Source organism: Fusarium proliferatum, assembly GCF_900067095.1.
Source record: "Fusarium proliferatum ET1 genome assembly, contig: FPRO_scaffold007, whole genome shotgun sequence".
Lineage (NCBI taxonomy): Eukaryota > Fungi > Ascomycota > Sordariomycetes > Hypocreales > Nectriaceae > Fusarium > Fusarium proliferatum.
The window spans coordinates 1,427,324-1,450,708 of record NW_022194796.1 but is presented as its reverse complement, the minus strand read 5'-3'; the positions used below and the strand labels follow the sequence as shown (position 1 = coordinate 1,450,708).

General features: G+C 49.4%; 7 protein-coding genes and 1 non-coding gene across 8 annotated transcripts; 2 read left to right on the top strand and 6 right to left on the bottom strand.

Moving 5' to 3' along the window:
• Positions 1 to 985: 985 nt before the first annotated feature.
• Positions 986 to 7,733, top strand: FPRO_07721 (uncharacterized protein; the record flags this gene model as incomplete). Its single annotated transcript, XM_031234191.1, has 3 exons — positions 986 to 1,159; positions 1,226 to 7,666; positions 7,716 to 7,733. The coding sequence occupies 3 exons, from the start codon at positions 986 to 988 to the stop codon at positions 7,731 to 7,733; spliced, it is 6,633 nt and encodes a 2,210-aa protein (XP_031083953.1).
• Positions 7,734 to 8,296: 563 nt separating this feature from the next.
• Positions 8,297 to 9,314, bottom strand: FPRO_07722 (uncharacterized protein; the record flags this gene model as incomplete). The annotated part of the gene is made up of 2 exons (XM_031234190.1): positions 8,297 to 9,219; positions 9,269 to 9,314. 2 exons carry the CDS (start codon positions 9,312 to 9,314, stop codon positions 8,297 to 8,299), a joined length of 969 nt encoding a protein of 322 aa, XP_031083952.1.
• A 4,156-nt stretch (positions 9,315 to 13,470) lies between these two features.
• On the top strand, positions 13,471 to 14,140 carry FPRO_07723 (uncharacterized protein; the record flags this gene model as incomplete). The annotated part of the gene is made up of 2 exons (XM_031234189.1): positions 13,471 to 13,605; positions 13,667 to 14,140. The coding sequence occupies 2 exons, from the start codon at positions 13,471 to 13,473 to the stop codon at positions 14,138 to 14,140; spliced, it is 609 nt and encodes a 202-aa protein (XP_031083951.1).
• Positions 14,141 to 14,760: 620 nt separating this feature from the next.
• On the bottom strand, positions 14,761 to 15,946 carry FPRO_07724 (putative SONA; the record flags this gene model as incomplete). The annotated part of the gene is made up of 3 exons (XM_031234188.1): positions 14,761 to 15,118; positions 15,174 to 15,625; positions 15,680 to 15,946. 3 exons carry the CDS (start codon positions 15,944 to 15,946, stop codon positions 14,761 to 14,763), a joined length of 1,077 nt encoding a protein of 358 aa, XP_031083950.1.
• A 1,583-nt stretch (positions 15,947 to 17,529) lies between these two features.
• Positions 17,530 to 18,620, bottom strand: FPRO_07725 (uncharacterized protein; the record flags this gene model as incomplete). The annotated part of the gene is made up of 2 exons (XM_031234187.1): positions 17,530 to 18,357; positions 18,411 to 18,620. The coding sequence occupies 2 exons, from the start codon at positions 18,618 to 18,620 to the stop codon at positions 17,530 to 17,532; spliced, it is 1,038 nt and encodes a 345-aa protein (XP_031083949.1).
• Positions 18,621 to 19,309: 689 nt separating this feature from the next.
• tRNA lies at positions 19,310 to 19,399 on the bottom strand. Its single transcript is given in 2 exon segments — positions 19,310 to 19,345; positions 19,364 to 19,399. It is a non-coding gene; the product is annotated as a tRNA-Ala (tRNA).
• A 182-nt stretch (positions 19,400 to 19,581) lies between these two features.
• FPRO_07726 (uncharacterized protein) lies at positions 19,582 to 20,619 on the bottom strand (the record flags this gene model as incomplete). The annotated part of the gene is made up of 2 exons (XM_031234186.1): positions 19,582 to 20,113; positions 20,168 to 20,619. 2 exons carry the CDS (start codon positions 20,617 to 20,619, stop codon positions 19,582 to 19,584), a joined length of 984 nt encoding a protein of 327 aa, XP_031083948.1.
• Positions 20,620 to 21,630: 1,011 nt separating this feature from the next.
• FPRO_07727 (putative homoserine kinase) lies at positions 21,631 to 22,803 on the bottom strand (the record flags this gene model as incomplete). The annotated part of the gene is made up of 3 exons (XM_031234185.1): positions 21,631 to 21,984; positions 22,037 to 22,335; positions 22,386 to 22,803. The coding sequence occupies 3 exons, from the start codon at positions 22,801 to 22,803 to the stop codon at positions 21,631 to 21,633; spliced, it is 1,071 nt and encodes a 356-aa protein (XP_031083947.1).
• Between the last annotated feature and the right edge of the window lie 582 nt (positions 22,804 to 23,385).

Below are 23,385 nucleotides of genomic sequence, written 5' to 3'. Positions count from 1 at the left end.
TGCATTTGTTTGAGGTGAAGTTGCAGCAGCCTTGACTCACCCGATTTACCCAAAACAGCAAAGGCAATCTTTCGCAACAAATCGTGTCAGAGCAAACCACGTCACAGTTGATCAAGACATTGATTGTAGTATCCATGACGCGGGCGGCACACAATTTGATCGATGGTGCGCCGACCTTATCGATTGAGTTCCCCAATTTACAGTAGAGTAGAGGCTGCGCGAGTCGTATCACCCACTAAAAGCGCAATTCACGGGTCAAATGACGCCCAACGAGATGCCCCCGGGAGATACATGATGGACCAGCTGCTTTGGTGCACCGCTCGAAACGATCCTTGAAATCGAGTCACGAGCCTCATGTGTTAGTGTTTTAGCGCCTCGAGGGGCGATAGACAGGGTCTCTTCCAGGCCTTCTACCGCCTGTAGCTCGCATGGATTTGGCGGTAGAGGGTCCACTGGAGGTCTATCTCCCCCACTCGCCCGCGCGTTGCCGTCTCAGCGATGGTCCATGCCCATGCAAGTCGTGACTGTGTGACGCTGTCTGTGACGGTGACCCGACTCTTTGGGAAGTATGCCTCGACCGACCTTACTTTATTACGGTTCTTTTCTTTAACTCAACTCAGATTTGTATCAACCAAACCTTTTCAGCCTCGTTGGTGCCTTACCCTTAACTTCTGCCACGATTCACATTCCCAAACTTAATTAGTTTACCCGACCTCTTACAGCTTCTTCTCATGGCCTTCATCCATTCCCTCTAAACATGTTCTACGGCCCCGCATCTGGCCGGGGTCCTCAAGCTACCGACTGATAGACGCCGACGTAGGCCTCTGCCTAGTAGACAGCAGCGATACTCTGTCGATAACTTGCACCATTTCGATAGTCGATATTCATCTGTCGTCTTCTATCATCCTTCCCTCTCGGGCTGCGTGGGCAGTCATCGCCACTCCGCCGCCCATCGACTCGATCGCATCCCACGAAAGACGACATCATGGCGACCCTCTTCCAGTCTTTCCGGAGCTCCTCTATGCCAAAGAGGTTGCTACGATATGCCCTTTCTCGACTGGAACTTCTCGACGCCGAGGCTCTCGATATTGATAATTTAGATTTGGCGATAGGGAGGAATACAGTCCTCGAATTTCGCGATGTTGGCATCAAGCTAAAGGTAGGTTTAATGACCGTGCATCCATCAACGGCTTAGAAGATCATGGTCACTGACGCTCTGCCATAGAAACTCAACAAGCTGTTGCAGCTTCCAGACACATTCAGGCTGCAAAAAGCCAAGGTTTTGCTTCTGCGAGTCACTATCCCGATGGACTTCTACACAAGCCCTATAATAGTCGAGGTCGACGGTGTTGATATTGCGCTGCAAGTCATAGGCGCGGAATCTAAACCGCCTCGTTCATCAGGCACCAGAACACCCGAAGAGGCCACCACTGTACCGAACACCGTCGACCTTGCGCAATCATTCCTTGAAACGCAGCCACGATCGGAGCGAAGGAAACTCGAGGATGCTTTGGCCGCCGAAACTCAGGATCTTGGCGCTTCCATCGCTATGAGCGATGATGGCAGTGAAGACGATTTGGCATATGGAACAGGCCAAGCCCTTTCTCTCCCCGCGTTTTTGGCCGACTTTTTGCAGGGCATCGTCGACCGGACGCAGGTAAGGATAAAGGGTGTTAATTTTCAGCTGGACGTTGAGGTGCCTGTTGAACCAAACACCACTACGACTGAGTTGGTGTCTTTTCAAGTTGCACTTGAGGGCATAGATGTCGAAGGTGTTACCACGGCGTCTGATAACGCTCAAGGGTCTCCCACCATTGTACCAAAGGAGGGCAAGCGTCATGTTTCATTGTCAAACGTACGGGCGTACCTCATTTCAGAAGCAAATGTCTTTTCTGCATTGGCGCGATCGCCTTCCGTCACTTCGCCATCGCTTGCTTCTTCTCCAGCTATGACTAGGAATCCGCCGTCACGCCAGACTACTACACTTTCATTGAGCAGCCTTCACGAAGAATCCGCGACATCATCGCAGGGAAGCATACGATCAGAAGTGCAAGAATCTTCGCCACGGCCAGCTTTTTCGCAAGTAGAACCCTCAGTTCTTTCGCAACATAGCATCGATCAGCGTCTCACGGATTCACACCAGAGTCTTCAGTCCGATAATTCTTTGGCTGGCTCACAGCAGAGCCTCAGAGACGAATACCCCATCGATCACGAGTCTCCAGAGCACGAATATCCTCTTGGAGACAGTGAGGACGCACTTGGAATCCCTTACGAATTCTCAAGCCCTCAGGATGATGATGCAGAAGATAGCCCCGTAACCCCCCGGGCATCGATGTATCACGATTTCAGTAACAGTCCCAACGACGAACCTGTATTTCACTCAACCTTTCTTCCTGGAGAGCCTGGCTCTCATTCAACAGCGCTGGAGAATGAGAGACCTCAGTGGACGATCGCAGAACGAGAAGCCAGGTCTGCACCTACACTCGAGACGCCAGCGACACAAGGTAATTTGGAAGCTTCTAGGAGGGGTGTTTTGAATGAGCACCTCAGTCGGACTTCTTCAAGTGAGAGCTTTGGTGCGAGATCGGCCGAAGACCTGGCACAGTCTCATATGTACACACATGAAGAAGCAGAGAGCATGTACATGAGCGCTTTCTCACAGACTAACGCTCAATCAGCGGCCTTTCTGCCACCAGTTCCTTCTCATGGCCATACACCTTCACCGAAACCCCAAGATGACTTGATCGAAGAGGTGGAACAACTTCCTGGGCCAGCTAAACCTGTTGAGCCAGTCGAGGCGGCAGTAACTCCACCTACGACGGCGCATACACCTGTGGCAAACGAAGAGCGTGAGCCAGACACCATAGATACAAAGCCCGACATGTCAGAAGCGATTCCTCCTCAGACATTAGATGCCAAGCCTCCGAGCCCAGATCTACAAGAGGCTTCAGCCACTATACCATTAGAACAAGAGTCGAAGCCTTTCATTCCCGGCGCTTGGGAAGATGACGACGACGAAGATGATCTTTCAGGGAATGCCATAGCACCATCCACTACCTTGAGACACTCGATGTATCGGAAGGATGATACCTCACTCTCACTGGATGCCTCAGATAGCGAATCTTCAGAACCTGCATTTTCAAGGGCATGCCTTACTGATGCTGAGCCAGAAAATCGCAGTACGCCTACCAGACAACAGGAAGGTGCTGCTACTCCCAAAGGACCAACGCGTCTAGTAAAGGAGATTTTAAATCTGAAAACCATCTCGATATATATCCCATCACAACACCAGCATTTGCATGTTCAGCCTGTATCACCAGAATCTATAGCCCAGCTCTCGCAGTCAATGGGACGGTCTACATACCCTCAAGCTCCAGGTGCTTTTTCAGTGCATGGCGGGGCTTCCACGCAACAGAACAAGGCAGCATCAGGAGCGTCGCAAAATGACGAAACACTAGAGGTGAACCTGTCGTCCATTAACCTTAAATTCGACGCTTCGTTGGGTTTCTTACTAGCGATGGTTGTTGGAAAGCTGCTGGATGCTGTGAAAGACAAGAATGCGCCCCCAGTTGAGAGCACAAAGCAGGAGACTAGTTCAAAGAAGATGCCCAACCTCAAAATAACATTGGAGGAGATCAAACTCGACTTTATCAATCGCTTGGGAGGGATCTCAGATACACCTGAGCGTTATATGGATCTAGATCCATCGCCATTTTTCGACCAGGAAGTTCTACTCAACACAACCTTGCAAAACTTGACTATTTCCATCTCCGAGACTGAGATATCAACACCGCCAGTCATTAAGGGTAAATTAGCGACACAGCCAGCTATTCTGACCAAAATTGACTTGCAGAAGTTCCGCTTTGGGTATGCAAATGGCGACATCATATCCTTCGACAAGGGCAAACCCATGAGTGCATCTGTTAGAGAAACATTTCTATCGGCAGGTTCTGATATTGGAATCGAAATCCTTCAATCAGGCGACAAAACCAAGATAGATGTCCAGACTCTACCGCTGGTTTTCCAACTTGATTTGCGACGGCTTGACGAGACTTTCAGCTGGTTCGGTGGCCTTAGTAGTTTCCTTAACATGAGTGCTTCGATGGCTTCAAGCCCTGCACCAACACCCAAACCAGCTGCTCCCACACCAAAGCCTAGAGGGGTTCGATTCGATACTCCAGTTGATCCGAACGACAAATCCATGGCATCGCAGAATAAGATTAACGTGCGCATTGGAGGCTCTTACGTGGAGCTCATCGGCAGAGACTGCAGCATGCTGGTAGAAACTAGCTCCATTAAGGCTGTGAGCCGTGACGAGGTTATAGGATTGGGGTGCGGCATGGTTCGAATAACAGGGCCATACTTGAAGAACTCAACTGCAGATCCTCCTATCAACACGGAGATCACCACAGTTCGAGTCGAGTTCTTGACAACCCCTAACGATTCAGATCTCGAGAAACTCCTGGAGCTAATCATCCCTTCAAAGCATCAATTCGATGGCGATAACGACGAGATCATGGTTGATACTTTGCTGCGTCAGCGAAGGAAGGGCTCCGTACTCAGACTGTCGGTTGATGGTGTGAATGTTCGCGTTCAAAACATGTCCCAGCTTTCAGTTCTACCGAACCTTGGTGAGGAAGTTGCAAAGCTTTCTACAGTCGCGAAATACTTGCCTGAAGATGACCGACCCGGCTTATTGACCTTGGCAAAGATCCAAAAGGTTGCGCTGAGTCTAGACTTTGGTGGCAAGCTTGGCCACCTCGGTGCGGACATCAAAGATCTTCACGTAGGTCATATCACAGTCCCTTCACTTGTTGCCATAGCTATACACGATCTTTCCGTGAGGAGAAATAGGTCAGAAGAGCTGGTTAGCACGGCAGCATATGGAGTCAAGGAAATCTCGGTTCGTGGCCCTGTCTTGATGGCGCGGATGATTGGTGACGAGATCGAGCCTGTCATCAAGCTGAAGATGCAAGATCTGTGTATTGAGTACCGCGTCCCTACGATCATGGATATTCTCGAGCTTGGAGAAGATGCCACACCCCAAGATTTCGAAGCCAGCCTTGCTGCCTCGGTAGCAAACCTTGGTGACCAAGCGCATCATGCTTTAACTGGACAGCCTGGCTCTCCGAGTGACAAGAGCACGGGCGGGAAGCCTATGACTCTGGATATTGGCTTCCGAGATTGCCTTTTGGGACTGAACCCGCTAGGCCAACCCTCGAAGATGGTGATCGCTCTAACAGATGCTCATCTTGTCGCCGCGTTGCCCAAAGACGTGGAGACCAATGCTGTTTTCACCATCAATAAGTCATCCATATTGCTGATCAACGACATTGCCGAAGTTGCAACAAGCGAACTTCCGGCCACCCAAAGACCGCGCGCCTCATCTTCAACATCTCGTCAGGTAGTGGATATGTGCGCCAGAGGTTATGTGGACATTTGCTACATATCATCCGCCAAGCTTGTAGTCGATGTGAAGGAACTCGAGGATGGAGAGAAGCAACTTTGTGTTGAACTCAAGGATGACCTCCTTGTCCTGGAGACATGCGCTGATTCGACACAAACTCTGATCTCTTTGGCCAATGCGCTGAAACCACCAACTCCGCCGAGTAAAGAGAACAAGTATCTTACAGATGTGGTCCCCATGCAGGATTTGCTCGCTTCTATTTCGGCTGAAGCTTTCGGTAGGCCTGAGGGAGAGTACGATTTTGACCAAGACTTTGCTGGTGCTCAGGAGATGGCTGGGAGCGATTCAGAGGCCGACTTTAACACAGACAGCCCGCTGCAAGTCCAGTCACAATTTTATGACGAGGAGCCAGTCGCCGAGGAGCTTTTCGATGCCACGAGTAGCTCTATTATCTCACATGGGTCACATCGCTCTGGGCCCCAGATGAAAGACACCAATGAGGGTGTACTACTGACCGGGTTTGGCTCAGCAAGCCAGCAAACAGTTGACTCTGACGATCTTGTGATTCAGGAAGACTACTATGGCAGCGGTGCTTCAAAGGACAGCAAAGCCAGGATCTGGAATTCGAAGAAGAACAGCTATGATCGGGCGCCCGGCGACTTGGTGAAGCGCAGCCCTGTCAAGGTATCCGTACGAGATGTCCACGTTATCTGGAACCTTTTTGACGGCTATGACTGGGTTCACACACGAGATGTCATAACGAAGGCAGTTCAGGACGTTGAAGCCAAAGCATACGAACGACAAGCCCGTGCTGGCCAAGTCCAGGTCTATGAGGAAGAGCTCGAGGATGAAGAGGCTATCGGAGACTTTCTCTTTAATTCTATTTACATCGGCATCCCAGCAAACCGTGATCCCCAAGAACTGTCTCGAGCTATCAATGAAGGCCTGAACGACAATGCAACAGAGACTGAATCGGTTGCAACCACGGCTTTCACTTCTGCTACCAACAGGACAGCACGTGCTCGTCAACCAAAGTCGAAGCGACTTAAACTCAAACGCAGCAAGCATCACAAGATCACCTTCGAGTTGCGAGGTGTTGATGCAGATTTGTTTGTTTTCCCGCCAAATTCAGGGGAAACTCTCAACAGCATAGATATCCGCATTGACAACCTGGACATTTTCGACCACGTCCCAACCTCCACATGGAAGAAGTTTGCAACCTATGACCAGGACATGGGAGAGCGAGAAATGGGCACTAGCATGGTTCATCTTGAACTGCTCAATGTCAAGCCACAGCCCTCACTCGAGGCGTCTGAGATTGTGCTCAGAGCGACCTTACTCCCTTTGAGGCTGCATGTGGATCAAGATGCTCTTGATTTCATCACCCGATTTTTCGAGTTCAAGGATGACCAGGTGCCTGTTCACACGTCAAAAAGTGATGTACCCTTCCTTCAGAGAGCTGAGGTCAACAATGTAGCAGTGAAGCTCGATTTCAAGCCTAAGCGAGTCGACTATGCTGGTCTCCGTTCTGGGCACACCACTGAATTCATGAACTTCATCGTTCTCGAAGAGGCGAGAATGGTTCTGCGCCATGTCATCATCTATGGTATCTCGGGTTTTGAGAAGCTTGGTAAGACTCTCAACGATATCTGGATGCCTGATGTCAAGGCAAACCAACTTCCTGGTATTCTAGCTGGTCTGGCGCCTGTTCGTTCCCTTGTCAATGTGGGCAGCGGTTTCAGAGACCTTGTTGAGGTGCCTATTCGCGAGTACAAGAAGGATGGGCGCGTGATACGCAGTATATCGAAGGGTGCCACAGCCTTTGCTCGCACGACCGGTACCGAACTGGTTAAGCTGGGTGCCAAGCTCGCTGTTGGTACACAATACGCATTACAAGGTGCCGAGGGCATGCTTTCAGATCCTCAACAAGCATACGAGGGCTGGGATGAGGATGACATGGACCCTGAAGAACAGAGGCAAATCTCTCTCTATGCAGATCAACCTACGGGCGTCATCTCAGGCATTCGGGGCGGATACCGATCCCTTGCCAGAGATGTGAATCTCGTGCGCGATGCCATCATTGCAGTTCCTGGCGAGGTCATGGAGAGCTCTTCAGCTACTGGTGCCGCAAAGGCTGTGCTAAAGCGAGCACCAACGATCATTTTCAGACCTGCAGTCGGCGTCACTCGAGCAATCGGACAGACTCTAATGGGAGCCACCAACTCGATTGATCCCAACAATAGACGAAGAATTGAGGAGGTAAGTCAATGTGAGTTCGTTCCAACGAGCTTGACTAACAAACTGCCAGAAATACAAACGATACTAAGTCGCTTCGTCGGCTCGTTTAACTTATCCAGAACACGATACGAACGTGGGCAACATATTATGGCGCAATGATATTGAGATACCAATCACATCGGAGTATCACAGGTGTCTCTGATCTTCCGTGTCCTTTCCATCTTCATCTCGATGTTTTCCCATCAACTCTACATATAACGGTGCTCGGGCCAAAGGCATATTTTGTTCTTTAAGAGAGGGGCATGTCTCTGCATGCACTCGTCTGTGATAGATCGGTAAAAACAGGACATGCATTTAGATGCACAACATAGACCCTGGAGTGGACAGGCATGCGTTGATTGATTTTTCTTTTCACATTTAGCTAGGAGTTGGATTATTACTTTTTGGAGGGTTCTTTGTTTTATGGATGTTTCCTATTGTTGGGACTGGATCTACTACTATAGATACCTGTAACAGAATGAAAGGGTGGATTACCCAAAGCTTGTTGTTTATATTCTACATTCAACACCTGTGTATCCTTCAGCTCATTCGCATGAACTATCGCCTAGCCACAAACGCCATGCTCATAATACCATCACTGTCCCAATCTCCTTAAAAGCCATCGTCAGGGACGCCATTCTCCTTCTCCGACTCTTTTCTGACACGGTTCGCATCAACCCACCACTTGTGACTCTCTTCTTTACCCGTCCACTCACCCTTCTCGTTAATCTCATCCCAAGGTTTGGGGCTTAAGATATAGTGGATGTTCTTGACGCTCTCATCCCTCCAAATAGCATCATGGACTCCTTTCCATCGTAGCGTCTTGAGCGCGTTATAAATGTACGGCAAAGGAACCCATCGCTCACGATACAAGTCTGAGAGAAGTGACTGGTCTGCAAAATCCATATTGGCGGCGTCAGCTTCCATATGCGCCAGAATTTGCGCATAGAGGCCCTGAGAAGGATTGACGACCTGCAAACCACCGTTCATAAAGCCCAAGGGTCCGACTGAGGGATCAGCAGCCTCAGTTTGCGCGGCATCGGGATTCGAGTGTTGTGAGGTAAATGCACAATTCTCAGGAACCCAGTCCTTTGGGTAGTGAGGCTTTTTGAGGGGATTGCATACACAGGCATGACCGGCTGCAAAGACACGCTTGCTGACGGTCTTATCACCAGTCTCAGCAATCGAAGGAGGATCCAGCTCGAGATCCATCAGCTCGTCCATATTGCGCAAAACAAGCATGTCCGAGTCGAGCTGGACGACGCGCTCGTATTCAACCAAAGAGAAAGGCGCAAGCTTGCTCCAACAATCGTAAAACCGTGGGTCATTGGAGTAATCCTTGCCTTTAGTTGGTAGCAAGTATGGAATGTGCTGAACGGCAATGCCACGAGCACGGAGAGCTGCGTGACCTTCAGGTGGGAACGAATCGGTATACAACGCCACAAGAGGGTAGCGAGATTTGGCGACGCGAAGAGAATGTTCGAGGGTGAGAAGACCGGGCAAGTAATCCAGGTTCGTGATAAGACTCGTCCAGACTGAGATTGTGGGTTAGAACTTGTGCTGCGCATGGTTTGGCCTCTTTACCTTTAGGCGAGTCGACAGCTCGTTTCCGAGATTCTGAGTCTGTCATCTTGCGAAGCCTGAAGATTTGTCCTAGAAAGGTCTGTTGTTGTGTATTGCCTCCAAGCGATATCGCAAGAGTTAGTTGGAGTGGGGGAGGGGTAATAGCAGAATCGAGAATTGATAAGCAACAGTATATTCTCCTTGTGAACCCGGAAAGACGCTGGATTTCAATGAAAGGGTGAAAAAAGACAGATTCTGTGATGTTTTTCTACTTAGAAGTCATCTTCTCCCACTCTTGTACACAAAAAGGCGCATATCATGAGTCGTCGATGTCCAAATCTAGATGCTGTACCTGACGATGGCGGGGTATTTTTGGGGTTCTTCAGTGACGCCATTGACGATCTGGTCCGTAGCCTCGATTGGAGAAGAAAATGTAGAATCACAGATCCTGCAAATAATCAGGGACCAGAGTCAACAGTCCCGTGGAACTATTCATCCTTATTTCTTCACTTGAAGGATGTGGTTCCTATCGTTTCAAAAGATTTGTAGAGAGAGTTTCGCGTATGCAAAGCAGATGCAAGGCACAAAGTTTGAATCTAATCAATCGACGTCGCATAGGTAGCCCAAGCTGTCACGTCTTGATCGAACCTCGAATTCTTCATCATACCCTGTAGGGTCCAGTGCCATCATCATACCGCAGCCCAAGAGCATCAGATGTGACTCTTCCGTAATTTGTCTTCCGAATCGGACATCATGTCCGTCATGTTCTTCTTCTTGAACTGTTCGTCCTAGGCTTTCGGCCAGAAGCCGAGGTCCTGGACTAGAGAGCTGCCATATGTCCGATGACTGTCCTATGTCGGCCTGTCATGGTCATTGACGGCAATAAGTTCTTGGTCGTTACACGGTCATCCCTACTGAAGCAATCATGGGCTTCAGCCTGCAATTAGGTGCACCGATGACCTCCACCAACACAAGATAAACCCTCCGATGTTCAGAAAATGATAGACTGCAGCTCCGTAGCTGTTCGACGTCGAGAGACTGATATCGTATCCCGGCAACCTCTAGTCGTTATCTCACATTTGGGTTCATAGCAGTCCCTGACATTGACAACCAAAGACAAAGTTCCGAGATAACACAACGGTGCATCATGATAGGCATACAGCCACAGATTGATTGGCAGATCTTGTCTATGCTCAAGATGTAATACTGTGTCTGTTTTTGTTGAGCGTCGTCATGACCTCCTGGTATCAGCCCCTGAATCAACTCGTAATCGTGTATCTTCAAGAAACGTGAGGAAATCCGATTGCCTCTGTTTTCGGTCAAGCACATGGCTGTGACCTTGACACCGCCATCCTTGGAGAACTAGGGGCCCTAGCTAGGGGAGGAAAGAAAACACAGGACCTCGATCCCAAATGACAAAAAGAATGAGGGTAATATAGCCTAAGTTTAGGATGACTTTTGCTAAGTTTATTTTGATACCCCACAGCAAGGTTCGTTGTTTTCTTACCCCCGAGGCCTAGCTCTTACGGTGAGGGCAAGGTGAGGAAGATTTAGAGGCAGGCCCCGTTCAACAATTTTTGTTGACCGGCGCCGCCGTAATTCCAACAATAGCAATCGCCCCCTCGTTTGAGCCCCCATGGTCTAGGTTCTAGCTCTGTCTCATTTGGATTTGGCTCGAGAATTCCTTCTGGAATCCGAACTGTGCAGCTGAAATCAGCCGCCAGAGCAGCTCAACAATCTCAGACGCGCGCGAATCCCAATATTCACACGGTCTTCAGTTTATGCACGGGTCAGCCCAGGACCCAGGAGCAAGATCCAGTCTAGGCCTCGACTGTGTTTGCTCTTCGCTCTGATCAGTTCTTGTGACTTCCAGATCTTTCATCTGATAACATTAAATGCCGAACCTCTGACGTCGGAGGTTTTCCGTGCTCTGAGCCGAGGCAATTCAAAATCTCAATTCGCAAGAAAGGGATCAAGTATGGAGTAATTGCCGGTAGAAAGCCCAATCTAGGTGTAGGAAACAGGACTATCTGTTACGGAGTCCGCTCTGTCTCCCCGGCCCAAGGGGGACTTCTGACCTTCAAGCAACCGACCGAGTTGGCGGGTTTCTAGAAGTGGACCAGGAGACGTTTTACTCCCTGTTCACTGACAGCTTTGGGGGTGTCACGGGTCCTCTCCCGCTCTTCAGGCCTTGCTCAGTGCCGCTCTGCCATACACTAAATCCCTACCATGCCGCTTTAAGCTACACGATCAGCGTGATCTATAGTCAGAAACGCGAAGCGGAAAGTAATCAGTGGCTGGCTTCATTTCAAGAGATCATAATGATATTACAGCAAGATTGACTAAGACTATGTCTTGCGTAATCGGGTTCCGAACTTAACAGCAAAATGATCAACGCGTAACAAAAAGAGGCGTCTTCAAAACAGTGTATCCAGTACATACAGCTGGCTTCTGACCGCCCTGTTAATGCTAGATCAACAATTGGTTCAAAGAATGGCGATCTTGAGAGCGACAGGCACAATCCACGTGCGTCAGATCAGAGTCCCCTGCCGAGACTCGTCAGCAGCCATTGGAAATTGTTGGCTGTAGACGAAAGGTTGAGTGTAAGGCAGGGGGTGTTAAAGCGGCGTTGTTCTGTTCTGCAAACCCTTGGCCCACCTAAAGTTACAGCACCTAGATAGAGAGTACGTAGCTGCAAGCTCAACGAGTTCCACTCACGTATCTGTTTCGTTGTAGTGATGGTTTTGGAGGTTGTGAGGATGGTGCCATGTCGATTCTTCCGGCGGCACATTGCGACACTCTTTGCATAGCATTGCACACAGTATCTAAAGTTGTCGTAAGTTGGCGCCACTGTTCCTCTGATCTGATACTGTTATCTCTTCATAAAACACTGAGCCAGGCACAGGGTATTGATGTGATTGGCACCCATAGCTGTTTACCTCAACCTCGACTCTACTTCTCTCTTGATGTTTTCGGGCTTTGACGGCTCAAGCAAGCTATGATCCGATAAGTGATCGAGCTGGAAATCGACTTGAAGAAGCTCCATTGTTGCCTCCTTTCTAGCCCGGGGGTGGACCAAGGACCCGATTTCTCAGCAGAACGAAAGCTGGGGACGGCTACCTATCGTGAGGCTTGATGAGGAATCAGTAACACAGTGATACCCTCCCCATATGAGCTGACCTGTACGGTGAATGCTAAGTGCTGTACTGTAGTAGCCTGCGTATTTCAAGGCAATTGATTGGATCTCAACATGTATTTATTAGCAACCCTTGGTGTGTTTAATGATGTGCCACTTGCATGAGGGACCTTGTTCGCACCGGGCGGCATTCGGTATTTCGTCGCCGAGTCGGGAACTGCCATGATATTATGGTATGGTCATTGCTTTGCATCCTTGCTGATTTTGGTGCTGATGCCCATATTCCTTTGTTTGTTTGCAACGAAGCGGAAGAGATATATTTAGAGGTTTCTGACAGCGTGATATTTCGCAGCGAAGAGAGCGGTTTGAAATCCCATCAATCGTTACAATACCTGGAATGGATGTGCTGCAGGGTGAAGTTGTTTGACACAACCCTTCCTTCTGTTTCGGTTCTATCAGAAGCACCATCAGCTTCCGACTTGGACCTGCTCTCCACACTCCATTACCTTTAGCGGGATCAACGCTGTAGTCGCTAAAATAAGGTGAGCTAACAGGGCGGGATCGGTACCGTACCTTCCAAGGATGAGGTGTGGAGTCTGTGAGTGAGTCTTTCCTCAACCCGTTGCTGTTGCTGTTGCTGTTGCTCATTCCATCCCCAGATGACACGGGCCTCTCGGACAAGCATCCGCGCTTGCTTCACCTTGAGGTCAAGCTACCAGAAGCTCCCTCCCGCCTTCCCCTCCTCTAGCTTATCTTACCTTAGGTACCTGGTGTCTCCTGTCAGTCACACTTGGGATACATACATAAACCCTCCTTCCCTCCCTCCAATTGAACCATCCAATTGCTTCCATTTATACCTGTGCCTGCCTGTATCATCTATCCATTGCATCCGTGGACCCTCCACTCTTCTCATCGCCTGATTAGACTTGGTCACCGCTATCCGTACACTAAGGTACCCTACCAACCACACTCCATCAGATCCATTACCTATTACGCCAAACGTATAAGTAGCTGGACACCGCCAACACCTTCACCTTGCTACCACCACAACAAACTTCTGTCTTTTGTCACATCCAACTCTATCACAATGCCTAGAATCACCGCTCCCGTCTCAAAGCTCACTCGCTCTCTGGCCGAGTCTCAACGCCATGCCGGTATCGCTCTCATGCCCAAGTATGCCGAGCTCCTCGGAGCTTCTTCAGAGCAGTCCCAGCACTCTGAGGTAAGTTTCTACTCTTCCAATTAAGTAGCTATTGCAGCTCTTGTACTAACAATGCTTCCAGTCCCGTGGTCTCAAGACTACCCACCGCCCTACTCCTCAGCCATCTCTTTCTGGTCGCCGAAGGCCATTGATGCAGAGCTTCCATTCCTCAACCCCTTCTCGTGCTCCTGTCAACCATGTCGACAGCACCGTCTTGCCCAAGATTCATGCTACTCCCAACTTCAACGAGCCTCTCCCTCGTATGCCCCTTCTCCCTGACAACTATGGCGCCTACCACAGCTCAATGTCCGATGCCGCCGACTTGTATAGCAAGCGGCCCGTCATCTTCGCTGTTGATCCTGATGTCGTCGTTCCCGGTGCTCCCATGGCTACCATGGATGCTGTGAACATGGACAGCATTGACGTCAAGTTTGTTCATGAGCAGCCTGCTCAAGAAACAAAGGCTGATGACTCTGACCGAAGTACCTTTCTCAGAGACGTCTTTGGCGGAATGATCCAGGATATTCTTCCTGGACGCACGCTCAGCAAAAACTAAGAATCAAGCAAAAACATGAAAGGGACGATAGGGCGGGGTCTTGTTATGCCAGCTACTCATAAAGAGAGCTGATGATCTATTTAAGCGTTTTAATTTGTTTATGCGAAGCAAGGTGCGGTTGCATCAATTAATAGCCCGTTACAAGAGGCTCCTGTGGCTAAGAGCCATCCTTTTATGTACATATATCGACACACAATGATAAAAGTGAAAGCCCAAGTGGCAGACTGGAATCAATAGATCCTTTGTTATCTTTGCAACTCAAGCTTGATAACTCCAAATAATGACTATCAGATAATCGACGTATTCGTTCACAAGCCCACTGACTCATCTCTTTGCGTTACCAAACGATGACATGTGTCAAGTTGAATGCCATTGGATACTATGTCAGGTTTGTGTTGATGTTTTATTGCATCTATGGTATCATCTCTCGTAAACACCACCACCTGCATTGCCTTGCTCTTTTTGGTCCAAACTCAACGTCCATCCTTTTCGGCCCTTTCCTATCAATCTTGGAGTCTTCACTAATTGTGGTACAGTCCATAATCGCAACTAACTATTAATCGACCAACGAAATCCATTCCCTCCCCTATAGCCCGTCCCCTTGGTATTCGTGTGATCCTTTATCGCTTCTTGAGTGATGGTCTGGGCTTGCACTCGTCCTGGTTGACAGGGTGCAACATCACCTTGATAGGGTAGTTCTGAGTGTTGTGCTGGTAGCCCTTAGCCCAGTCGTAGCCTACAGCGTAGGCGAAGATGGAACCGTTCTTGTTGAAGGTTGTGGAAGTGATGCTGCCACCAACGTTAGGGTAGCCCTTGAGACGGTGCTTGGCGTCCTTGTCCCAGAAGTGGAATGTTCCATCGGAACCGGCAGTGCTGAATGTGCCATGAACGGGGTGGAAAGAAATATCGTTGACGGCATAGACATTGGTGACGCTGTTGGCCGGGGGGTCGCGATGACACTTGAAAGAGAAGTTGGAACTGTAATGTGTTAGTCTAAGCTGGTCAAAAGATGCGTGTTCAAGAGGCTTCTTACCTGGAGTCCTTGTCTTCAACGTATTGGATAGCGCAACGACCCTCGATACTACCAATAGCAAAACCAGCAGAGTCTGTAAAGCAGCTAACCACCCTGGTCTGCCACTTGAGAGGGCTCTGCAGGGTTTTATAGAATTTGGTAGGGTTCTTGAGATCAATAACATTGATGTATCGATCGGCGGTGCCGACAACACAGAGATTATCGCGGACGTCCATCGTATAAACTCGCTCCTGGCATTGTACGGTTGCCGCAGGTCCTTGTTGTCTAAGATCCCAGTACTTGATCGTCTTATCCCATGAGCCCGAAACCACCATGGGGTTACCATCGTTCATGAAAAATCGACATGTTCGCACTGGCTGATCGTGTGTGCCGATAACGGCGTCCTGCTGGGAAGCAAGATCGCAGACCTTGACGTTCTTGTCAGCGCCGGCAGAGACGACTTTTGTTCCATCCTAGAAACCTAGTTAGTTGCCATTTCGTTTCCCCGGATCAACATATCCTCGTACCTTGGAGAAGTCGCAGTTCAACACAGGTTGGCTGTGTTCGTAGGCGTGTCGGCCCTGACTCTGGCCATTGGCGGCAATCTCGTAAATGCGAACCTTGTTATCCCAACTGGAGATGGCTAGGAAGTCAGGTCCGTTTGGCGCTGGGGAGAAAGAAAGGTCGGAGATGGTATCGGTCGGGGGGTCGGAAAGCGCCACGTCTTGCTTGAGATCGCCTACAGTATTGCTTGTTGTTGCTGCGGCAGAAGCGCCGCCAAAGAGGGTCGACATGGTTGCGGTGTGTTGGAGGAGAGAAGTTGAAAGCCAGTTGGTGGCCCTTTTTTTGTCTTTTTGTCCTTGGGATCCCGCTCCTGAGACTCAAAACTAATCGGCTTATGAGCGAAGCTTCCAACTGGCCAAGCGACTGATCTCGGACGAAAAACAGATCTTTACGGAGTAGAGAATTGATGTTTGCACTGTTGAAACTGGTTGCGCCGCGAGCTTTGTACTGAGAATGAATAAACAGGCACGAAGGCAGCGACCCAGCCTTCTCAACGCGAAGTTCGGATTGGCCAACCCGCGTCACACAAAAAAGGCAGCAAGCTGAGGTACAGCCACACCTGGGAGCTCTGATTCAGGACGCCACACTTCAGCCCCATTTCGTGCATAAAAATTCAACTTGAGCTGGGTACGATTTTTCCTTCTTCTTTCTTCTCTTCATCCGCGCCCCTCGCTCGAAAAATCGCCATTCGAAGCTTACAAACAGAGACACTGCGATTAATCGCAGCGTCTCGCATTCATTCTGGCTTTGGGAGAAAGTCCCCGGACATCTTCGTTTCGACGGAGCTTGCGGAAACGCGCCGCCATAGAAGCACAGCGGCTGACTTCTGCACCCAGGCCCACGTCCTACACCGGCCCTGCCCTCCGTTACATCAGTTTGTTAAAGGCTCTGAATCACGTTCTCTGCCGCTCTCGGTCCCCTTGGATGAAGATATGAGTCCGCTGCCGAGAGATTGGTTGGTTTCGAGACAGACGAGTCGTCTGGCAGGTTGATGGTTGGTAGACGCTTGGTGCTCGCACGTGTGGTGTCGGGTCGCAGAGGATTTGTTGTCGAGATTGATAGATATGCGATTGCTCGGCGAAAGCTGGGTTACTCGATGGGGCTCATTCTTGATGCGAGGGGCCGGCATCCCGTTGACCTTCTGGGTGACGGTCTTTTCCTTTTTTACACTCTAAACTTCACTGGAAGTTCCCCTCTTTGGGAGAGACCTGAACTTGGATGAGATGGGTTGAAGTTTTTATGATGATGACCAAACATAGAGTCAAGCACCGAGTCAGAAAATCTGACGTTGTGGACCACCAAATTATGTCAACTGAAAAACTTCAAACTTCTCGTTTTGGCCAGGCGTCGATGCCAAGATAGATAGTAGCTGCAACTTTGACTCTTGACGTTTCGATGTGATATTGAACTTGGTCTAGGCTGCGAGGTCTTTTGCCTCCTGTTCAACGGAGCCGACCTACAGGCTACCATACTTTTTTATGGGTGATTTGCAAAGGAACCTACCTGAAAATCTTGCATTCTCCTTCCGCATATTCGACTCGACAATGCATTGAAGCTGGATCACAGACGAATATGTTTTCTTATGATCTTCTAGTCTACGTCTTGGTAGCCTTCGATGCGGTCTCCAAGCGTCATACATTCATTGAAGGTGCCTACCGATGATGAAGCACTCGAGATACTACCCTGATTCCCTTCTAGCTCTGACAATCCTTCTATACAACGCCGATATCTAAGGGCGGGCTGCTGCCCATGTATATGTTCTAGTTCTATTTATCCGACTTCGTCTGGTCTGACACATTCTGTCTCGCTTGATTTAGGGTGTGAACTTGCCAAGAGCGCCTTCATTGCCTCCGTCAAACAAGTCATGCAAGTTATCGAGCTCCTGGAAGTGCTTTGCGTACTCCATACCCTTACGTCGCTGCGCCTCAACACGTCGCCAATCCCATTCTCCAGGGACATTCAAGTCCACATCTGAGACATCAGCAGAAAGATCGCCGAGTTGCTGTTCACCAGAGGTCCAACCTCCAGGTCGCTCAGGCAGTAGACCAGAGGCGCCGCCGAGCATGATAGCCGGGTTCACAGTGAAGCGACCCAGCTTGAAAACGTACTTGCTTATGGCCGTAGCATAAATCTTCTTCTCCCATCCACCGGCAGCATCTTGAGGGCCTCGCACAGAAACCTTCTTGAACGTGGGGTCCAGCCATGATGTTGGCTTCGCAGCTCCCTTGGGGATGTAATGTGTCACGATGTATAACCACTTGCGGTCCCAGCATAGAATGCGACTCCACATCTCGAAGCTCTTATACGCAGGGATCTCGCGCTTGAAGCTGCACTCGACAGCACCAAGTATGATGCTCATCTGGCCCTTGATAGGCTGATCGGTCTTGGGGTCTAGGACAATCTTCGTCTTCGTGTTTTGGGCGAGTGTAATATAGGATGCGCGGCAGAGATATGTGACAAGGTGAGATCGTGAGACGTCGAGATCGGCGAAATAGGTCGAATTAGACTTGTGGAAGTTGTAGTCAATCTCGAGAAGAGGGGCGTGGGTGGTAGAGATCATGGGTTTGAAGAGGGCCTCGGGTCCAAGATTTGGCGATTTGCGCCAAAAGGTATGGTAGAAGATCACGTAGAAGACTCGGTACTATAGAGTGTCAGGGTGTTATACCAAAGCCAGGATAGACCATCGAGACTTACAGTCCAAGCAAAGGGCATGCTCTTCCAGTTGAACACTATGAACAGTAGCAAGAAGATCCGCGACGTGCGGCCAGGTCCTGTAAGGAAAGCCTTGATCAGAGGACCCCAATTGACCCGATAGGCAGCGTATCCAGCAGAACCTAGAGCGAGAGGCATGATGACAGGCACCACATGAGAAAGCCCAAACATTTTCTTACTTGCGCCAGCCATGATGAGCGATTCTGGTGTTTGCGACAACCCTGAGGGATTGGAAGGATGGGATTCACCCGGTATTTATCTCAACCGATTACGGTTAATTAAAGCCCGCCCAATCTCGTGTGACAGAGACTTGCCAATCAAGGCCTGTGACGAACGCCGAGGATGCCGTAGGTACCTAGTGAGTGTCCAAGGCCCTGAAGTTTAGGTAGTTGCCCCTTGAAAAGTTCAAGGCTATTTTGCGATATGCCACTATCGATTACTCCGTAGGTATTGAAGGAGCCGAGGCACGGAAGTTTGGTGGGAACGCGACTCGGCCGGCTTGTATAAGCGACGAAAATGTTACGACAGTCAAAGGACAAATAGAACAATCCTGCCGGAGAATAACAGGCAGAGAACGGGAGAGCATAAGAGCATTTTAGCAGGGAGGTCTCGTCAGATTTATGCTGGCTTTCTTACGACATGCTTTCTGACACGGTAAGCATTCAATACGCAAGATACTGCAAGATATATAACATGACTGTGACTCTGTCTATTTATCACACGTCAGCTTACCGCACGCGGAGAAGCAGGATTTATATCAGCAGCAGCCGTCTCAAATAGCATCACAAAAGGTAACTCTATAATTAACAGTTGTATGGACAAAAAGATGAACTAGCTTGTTGCAAAAAGAGGATGTAATAGTGGAATCTAACCACCTGCAATGGACGAACAGGGAATCGAACCCTGGACCACTCCCAGTTTATTCGGTCGAATTATGCTAAGGGAGTATTATACCACTAAACCATTCGCCCGGTTATTTGTTGAGAGTTAATGCACAAATTTGAGTCTATGACGATAGTTCACAAGCCTGAGGATCAGATGCTATGAACAAGATGATGGTTCAAGATCACACAGTTCTAAAGTTGATTTGTCCACTGATTATGATCCTAACATTCGAGGTTTATGCTCTTCTTTATTCTATATTTCTGAATGCTTATAGCGACTTCTCAACCTCATCAACTGCATCAATGACTCCCTTCCACTTCGCCCACTCAGCATCACCACCAGGAATACCACCGACGAGCGGCAACCTCGTACCGTCTGTATCTCCAAAGCCTCTCAGCCTGCTAATAGCATCCTTGATACCCACAGTACCAAACTTGACCACAAGCTCCTCCATTGAGCTAACCTTGAACTGCAGCAGTCTTCGCTCCTGGATCTCAGCATCTGTAGGCTGTGTCTTGGACGACAGCTCGAAAAGTCGCACCAGTGACTTGGGGAAGAAACCCGCTGAGCCATCAATGGCGCCGGCAAAGCCAACTGAGATAACAGGTAGGAGCTGTTGACCGAGGCCTGTAAAACAGTGGAAGTGGGTGTGATCGATGGATGGGTTGGAAGCAACCTGAGCGGCTACCGAGACATCTCCATGGGAGAGCTTGCAGCCGACAATGTTGGAGTGCTTTGCAAGCGTGGCATATGTCGAAGGTGCAACTTTGACGTTGTTTGAGACTCCGGGGTAATGGTAGCTGAGCAATCTGGTTAGTCCGGGGTTTTGGTATAATTGGGTCGAGACGACTTACATCATGACAGGAATGGGACTTTGGTCAGCAACTGCTGTGAACCATTGGATAATACCCTCCTGTGTAACTGCACCGGCATTGTACCCAGGAACGAGGCACAGTCCCCATTGGGAACCCGATTTTTGAGCATCCTTGAGTTGTTCAACAGTCTCTTCGACGCTGTTTGTCGCTGTGCCCGCAATAATGGGATAATCCTTGAAACCCTCCTTCTCAAGACCAGCCTTGATACCACTGAGAATGGCGTGGCGATCTCTAGGGTGAATATGAACAGCTTCGCCTGTGCTACCGAGGACGACTAGACCCTTGATTCCATTCTTGGCCAGGTAGACAGAATGAGCAACCTGTGTTTCAACATCGATGGGAGGGGTAATGGCATTGTAGTTGGCAGTCTTCTTAGAAGCGAAGAACGTGGGAACGGGCACGTAGATACCCTTGGGCGGAGGAGCAGACATTTTTGGCAGTGAATTCTAGGTCACAAATGAAATGAGAAGAGCAGGGGAATTGTCAACTCGTGAGGGGTTCACTGAGGACATTGTTTATTATAAGCACGCATTTGCCGTCGTGCAACCCAAGCCTCGGTTCTTCGGGGTAGGTTACAGCGAAACCAGAGTCTTGGAGTTGGGGAAAGGCAACGGTTCGGCCTATCGAAATAAAAAGATGGTAACACCCGCCGAGATCGGTGGAAACCTTCCCCTCAATCTTGGAAAACAACGGGATAGTTTCCGGCTCGGTTGATAGAATCATGAAGTGGTTGTGAGTTGTTGGGTGCTAGCCAATGGTTATATAGACAGGAAGCCTACTCCCATATAGAGGCTCCTAACATCGTAACAAACAGAGCTCATGTTGTCTATGAATGCAATCGAATTCCTGTCATCTGAATTCAATATTGATGTTCGGCTGTGAGTATTGACCTGCTAGTAAATAGCTACTCTGAACAACATAATATGGCCAAGTGCAATGCCAATAAATGGCTTCTCCCCAATCCCACAACGGAACTAACCTATAGCCACACGAGATATTCGGCCGATATTCCTTTCCTCAGGGAACAGAATGCTAACATTACAGTATCCTTGTATTTGAAGATTTTTTTATTGAGTTTATTCTGGACTTGAAAATGTATCCCATGATGACATTCAGTTGTACCTTTCTGTAACATCGTAATAACAACGATGCGGTGCAGGTTCCATAGTCTAGTTCAGGATATCACACTGACATACACCTAGCCCACCAACCATTTTCATAAACCGAATATATCTAAATTTCCCTCTTATTGCGTTATTTTCATTGAATCGTTCTCGCATACTCCATGCCTGGGCGTGACCCTCTATCCTCGTTCCTCATAAGTTTGCCAGCCAAACATAATTCCTTTTACGTGATACACATGTCCATGCAGTCCCAGCCACGATTTTAATCGTGCGGTCATACTAATTCCTCTCATGGTGTTTGTTCTCACGATTTCATACTCATGAGCGAATGACATGGGTACCCTCAGCAGGTTCAAGTACCATCCATTGGCACGGCAGATCCTTCTTCTCGTTGTGTTCTCGCAGCTTGGCGATAATCTTGGCGGCGATAGCCTCGAAGTTGTGCGTGGCAAGAGCCAGAATAGTAGGACCGGCACCAGACAGACAGGCACCAAGGAAGCCTTCGTCAGTCTTTGGGGACATTGTTTCGACGATCTCAGTCAGACCGGGGATGAGAGTCTGGCGGTAGGGTTGGTGAATCTTGTCTTGCATGGCAAGATGGATGAGCTCGGGATCGGGAGGGGACTGGCCCAGGGCGACGGGCAGAAGAGCAATTCTCTGCAGGTTGAAGACCTAAGGCCGTGGATTAGCTTCATCTTAACCAGACATTCGGGGTTTGGCATACCACATCGGGACGAGTGTAGTTCGCAGGTAGCACTCCTCGTGCAGCATGTGTAGCAACCTGGAAATCAGGGATGATGGCAACAGCCTTGATCTCCTTGGCCCATGGGAACTTGATATGGTGACCAATTCCGTAGGGAGGGTTCGGCGGCTTCTTGCCCGTGTCCTCACCTCCGGCTGGCGCAGGTAGAACTTCGCTAAGCGGAATTTCGGTTCGGGCAACGTCTTCGGGAGTCAAGGGCTTGAGGTATGTTCCGACAAAACCTCCGTAGAGGGCAGCTCCGACATTGTCAGGATGTCTCTCTGGAATTGCGGTTAGCGTGCAACTGAGTCTATCGGAGGGTAAGTTTTACCAATCATGAGACAGTAGTCAAATAGTCGGTCATTGTCGAGATGCTTCAATCCTCCAACTTCCTTGCCCAGAGCAACACCAGCAACAACAGCGGCACCTGAGCTACCAAGGCCACGACCTAGAGGGATGGGGTTCTTGACATGCACGTGGGTCTCAACAGGGAACGCCCTCTGGTCGTTGCAGCGCAGGACATAGAGTGCTACACGTGTGATAAGGTTGACCTGGGGGTCAAGGCTAATCTCATCCTCGCCCTCTCCCTCGTAGGTGATCTTGCAGTTGAGTGGGTGCTCGGACTTTGTCTTTGACCGATCGATGGTTACGTGAAGCTCAAGGTAGACAGACAGAGCAAGACCAATGACATCAAAGCCGGGGCCAATGTTTGCGCTGGAGCTGGGGGTCTTGATGATGAATGATTCCATGACTGCTGCTGCTGCTACTGCTGCTTGCTTGCTTGCTGTGGTGTATGCCGAAGTTCGGAACTGGAGCTTGTTATTTGGAGGAAGGTTTTGAGACAAGATACCCAGCGAGGAGAGGGCCTAACGGCGCGAAGCAAAAGCAAATCGGGGCTAGTACAACTCCAACGCCTTTTCCTAACTTCTCACGACAGAGGAATTCGAATTGCAAAGTCAAGGATGAAATGTCACATCAAAGGAAGTCTGGCCGATAGTGGAATTGTCTATTACTGTGACTGACATGATGGTCGAAGTCTCCCCGATGACGGAGCTCTCCACCACTTGAGCAAAAAAACATGCGGTTTGGGCGCCCTAGGTCTTATTACTGAAAATTTGCTTCAACACCAGCAGAGTGAATGGCATTTGGCGGGGTAAAATACTCTGGCTCTTCAGTCCAGAGCTGTTGAGGCGGGCCTTCTATCTATTGGTCGATAACAGAGTTTGTTGAAGGCCAAAGGGATTCATTCTGATTGCTAAATATGGACACTGAATGGTCTGAGCTGCGCTGGGATATTGCTTCGGGCTATCGGGTTATAAGTCTGATGATGA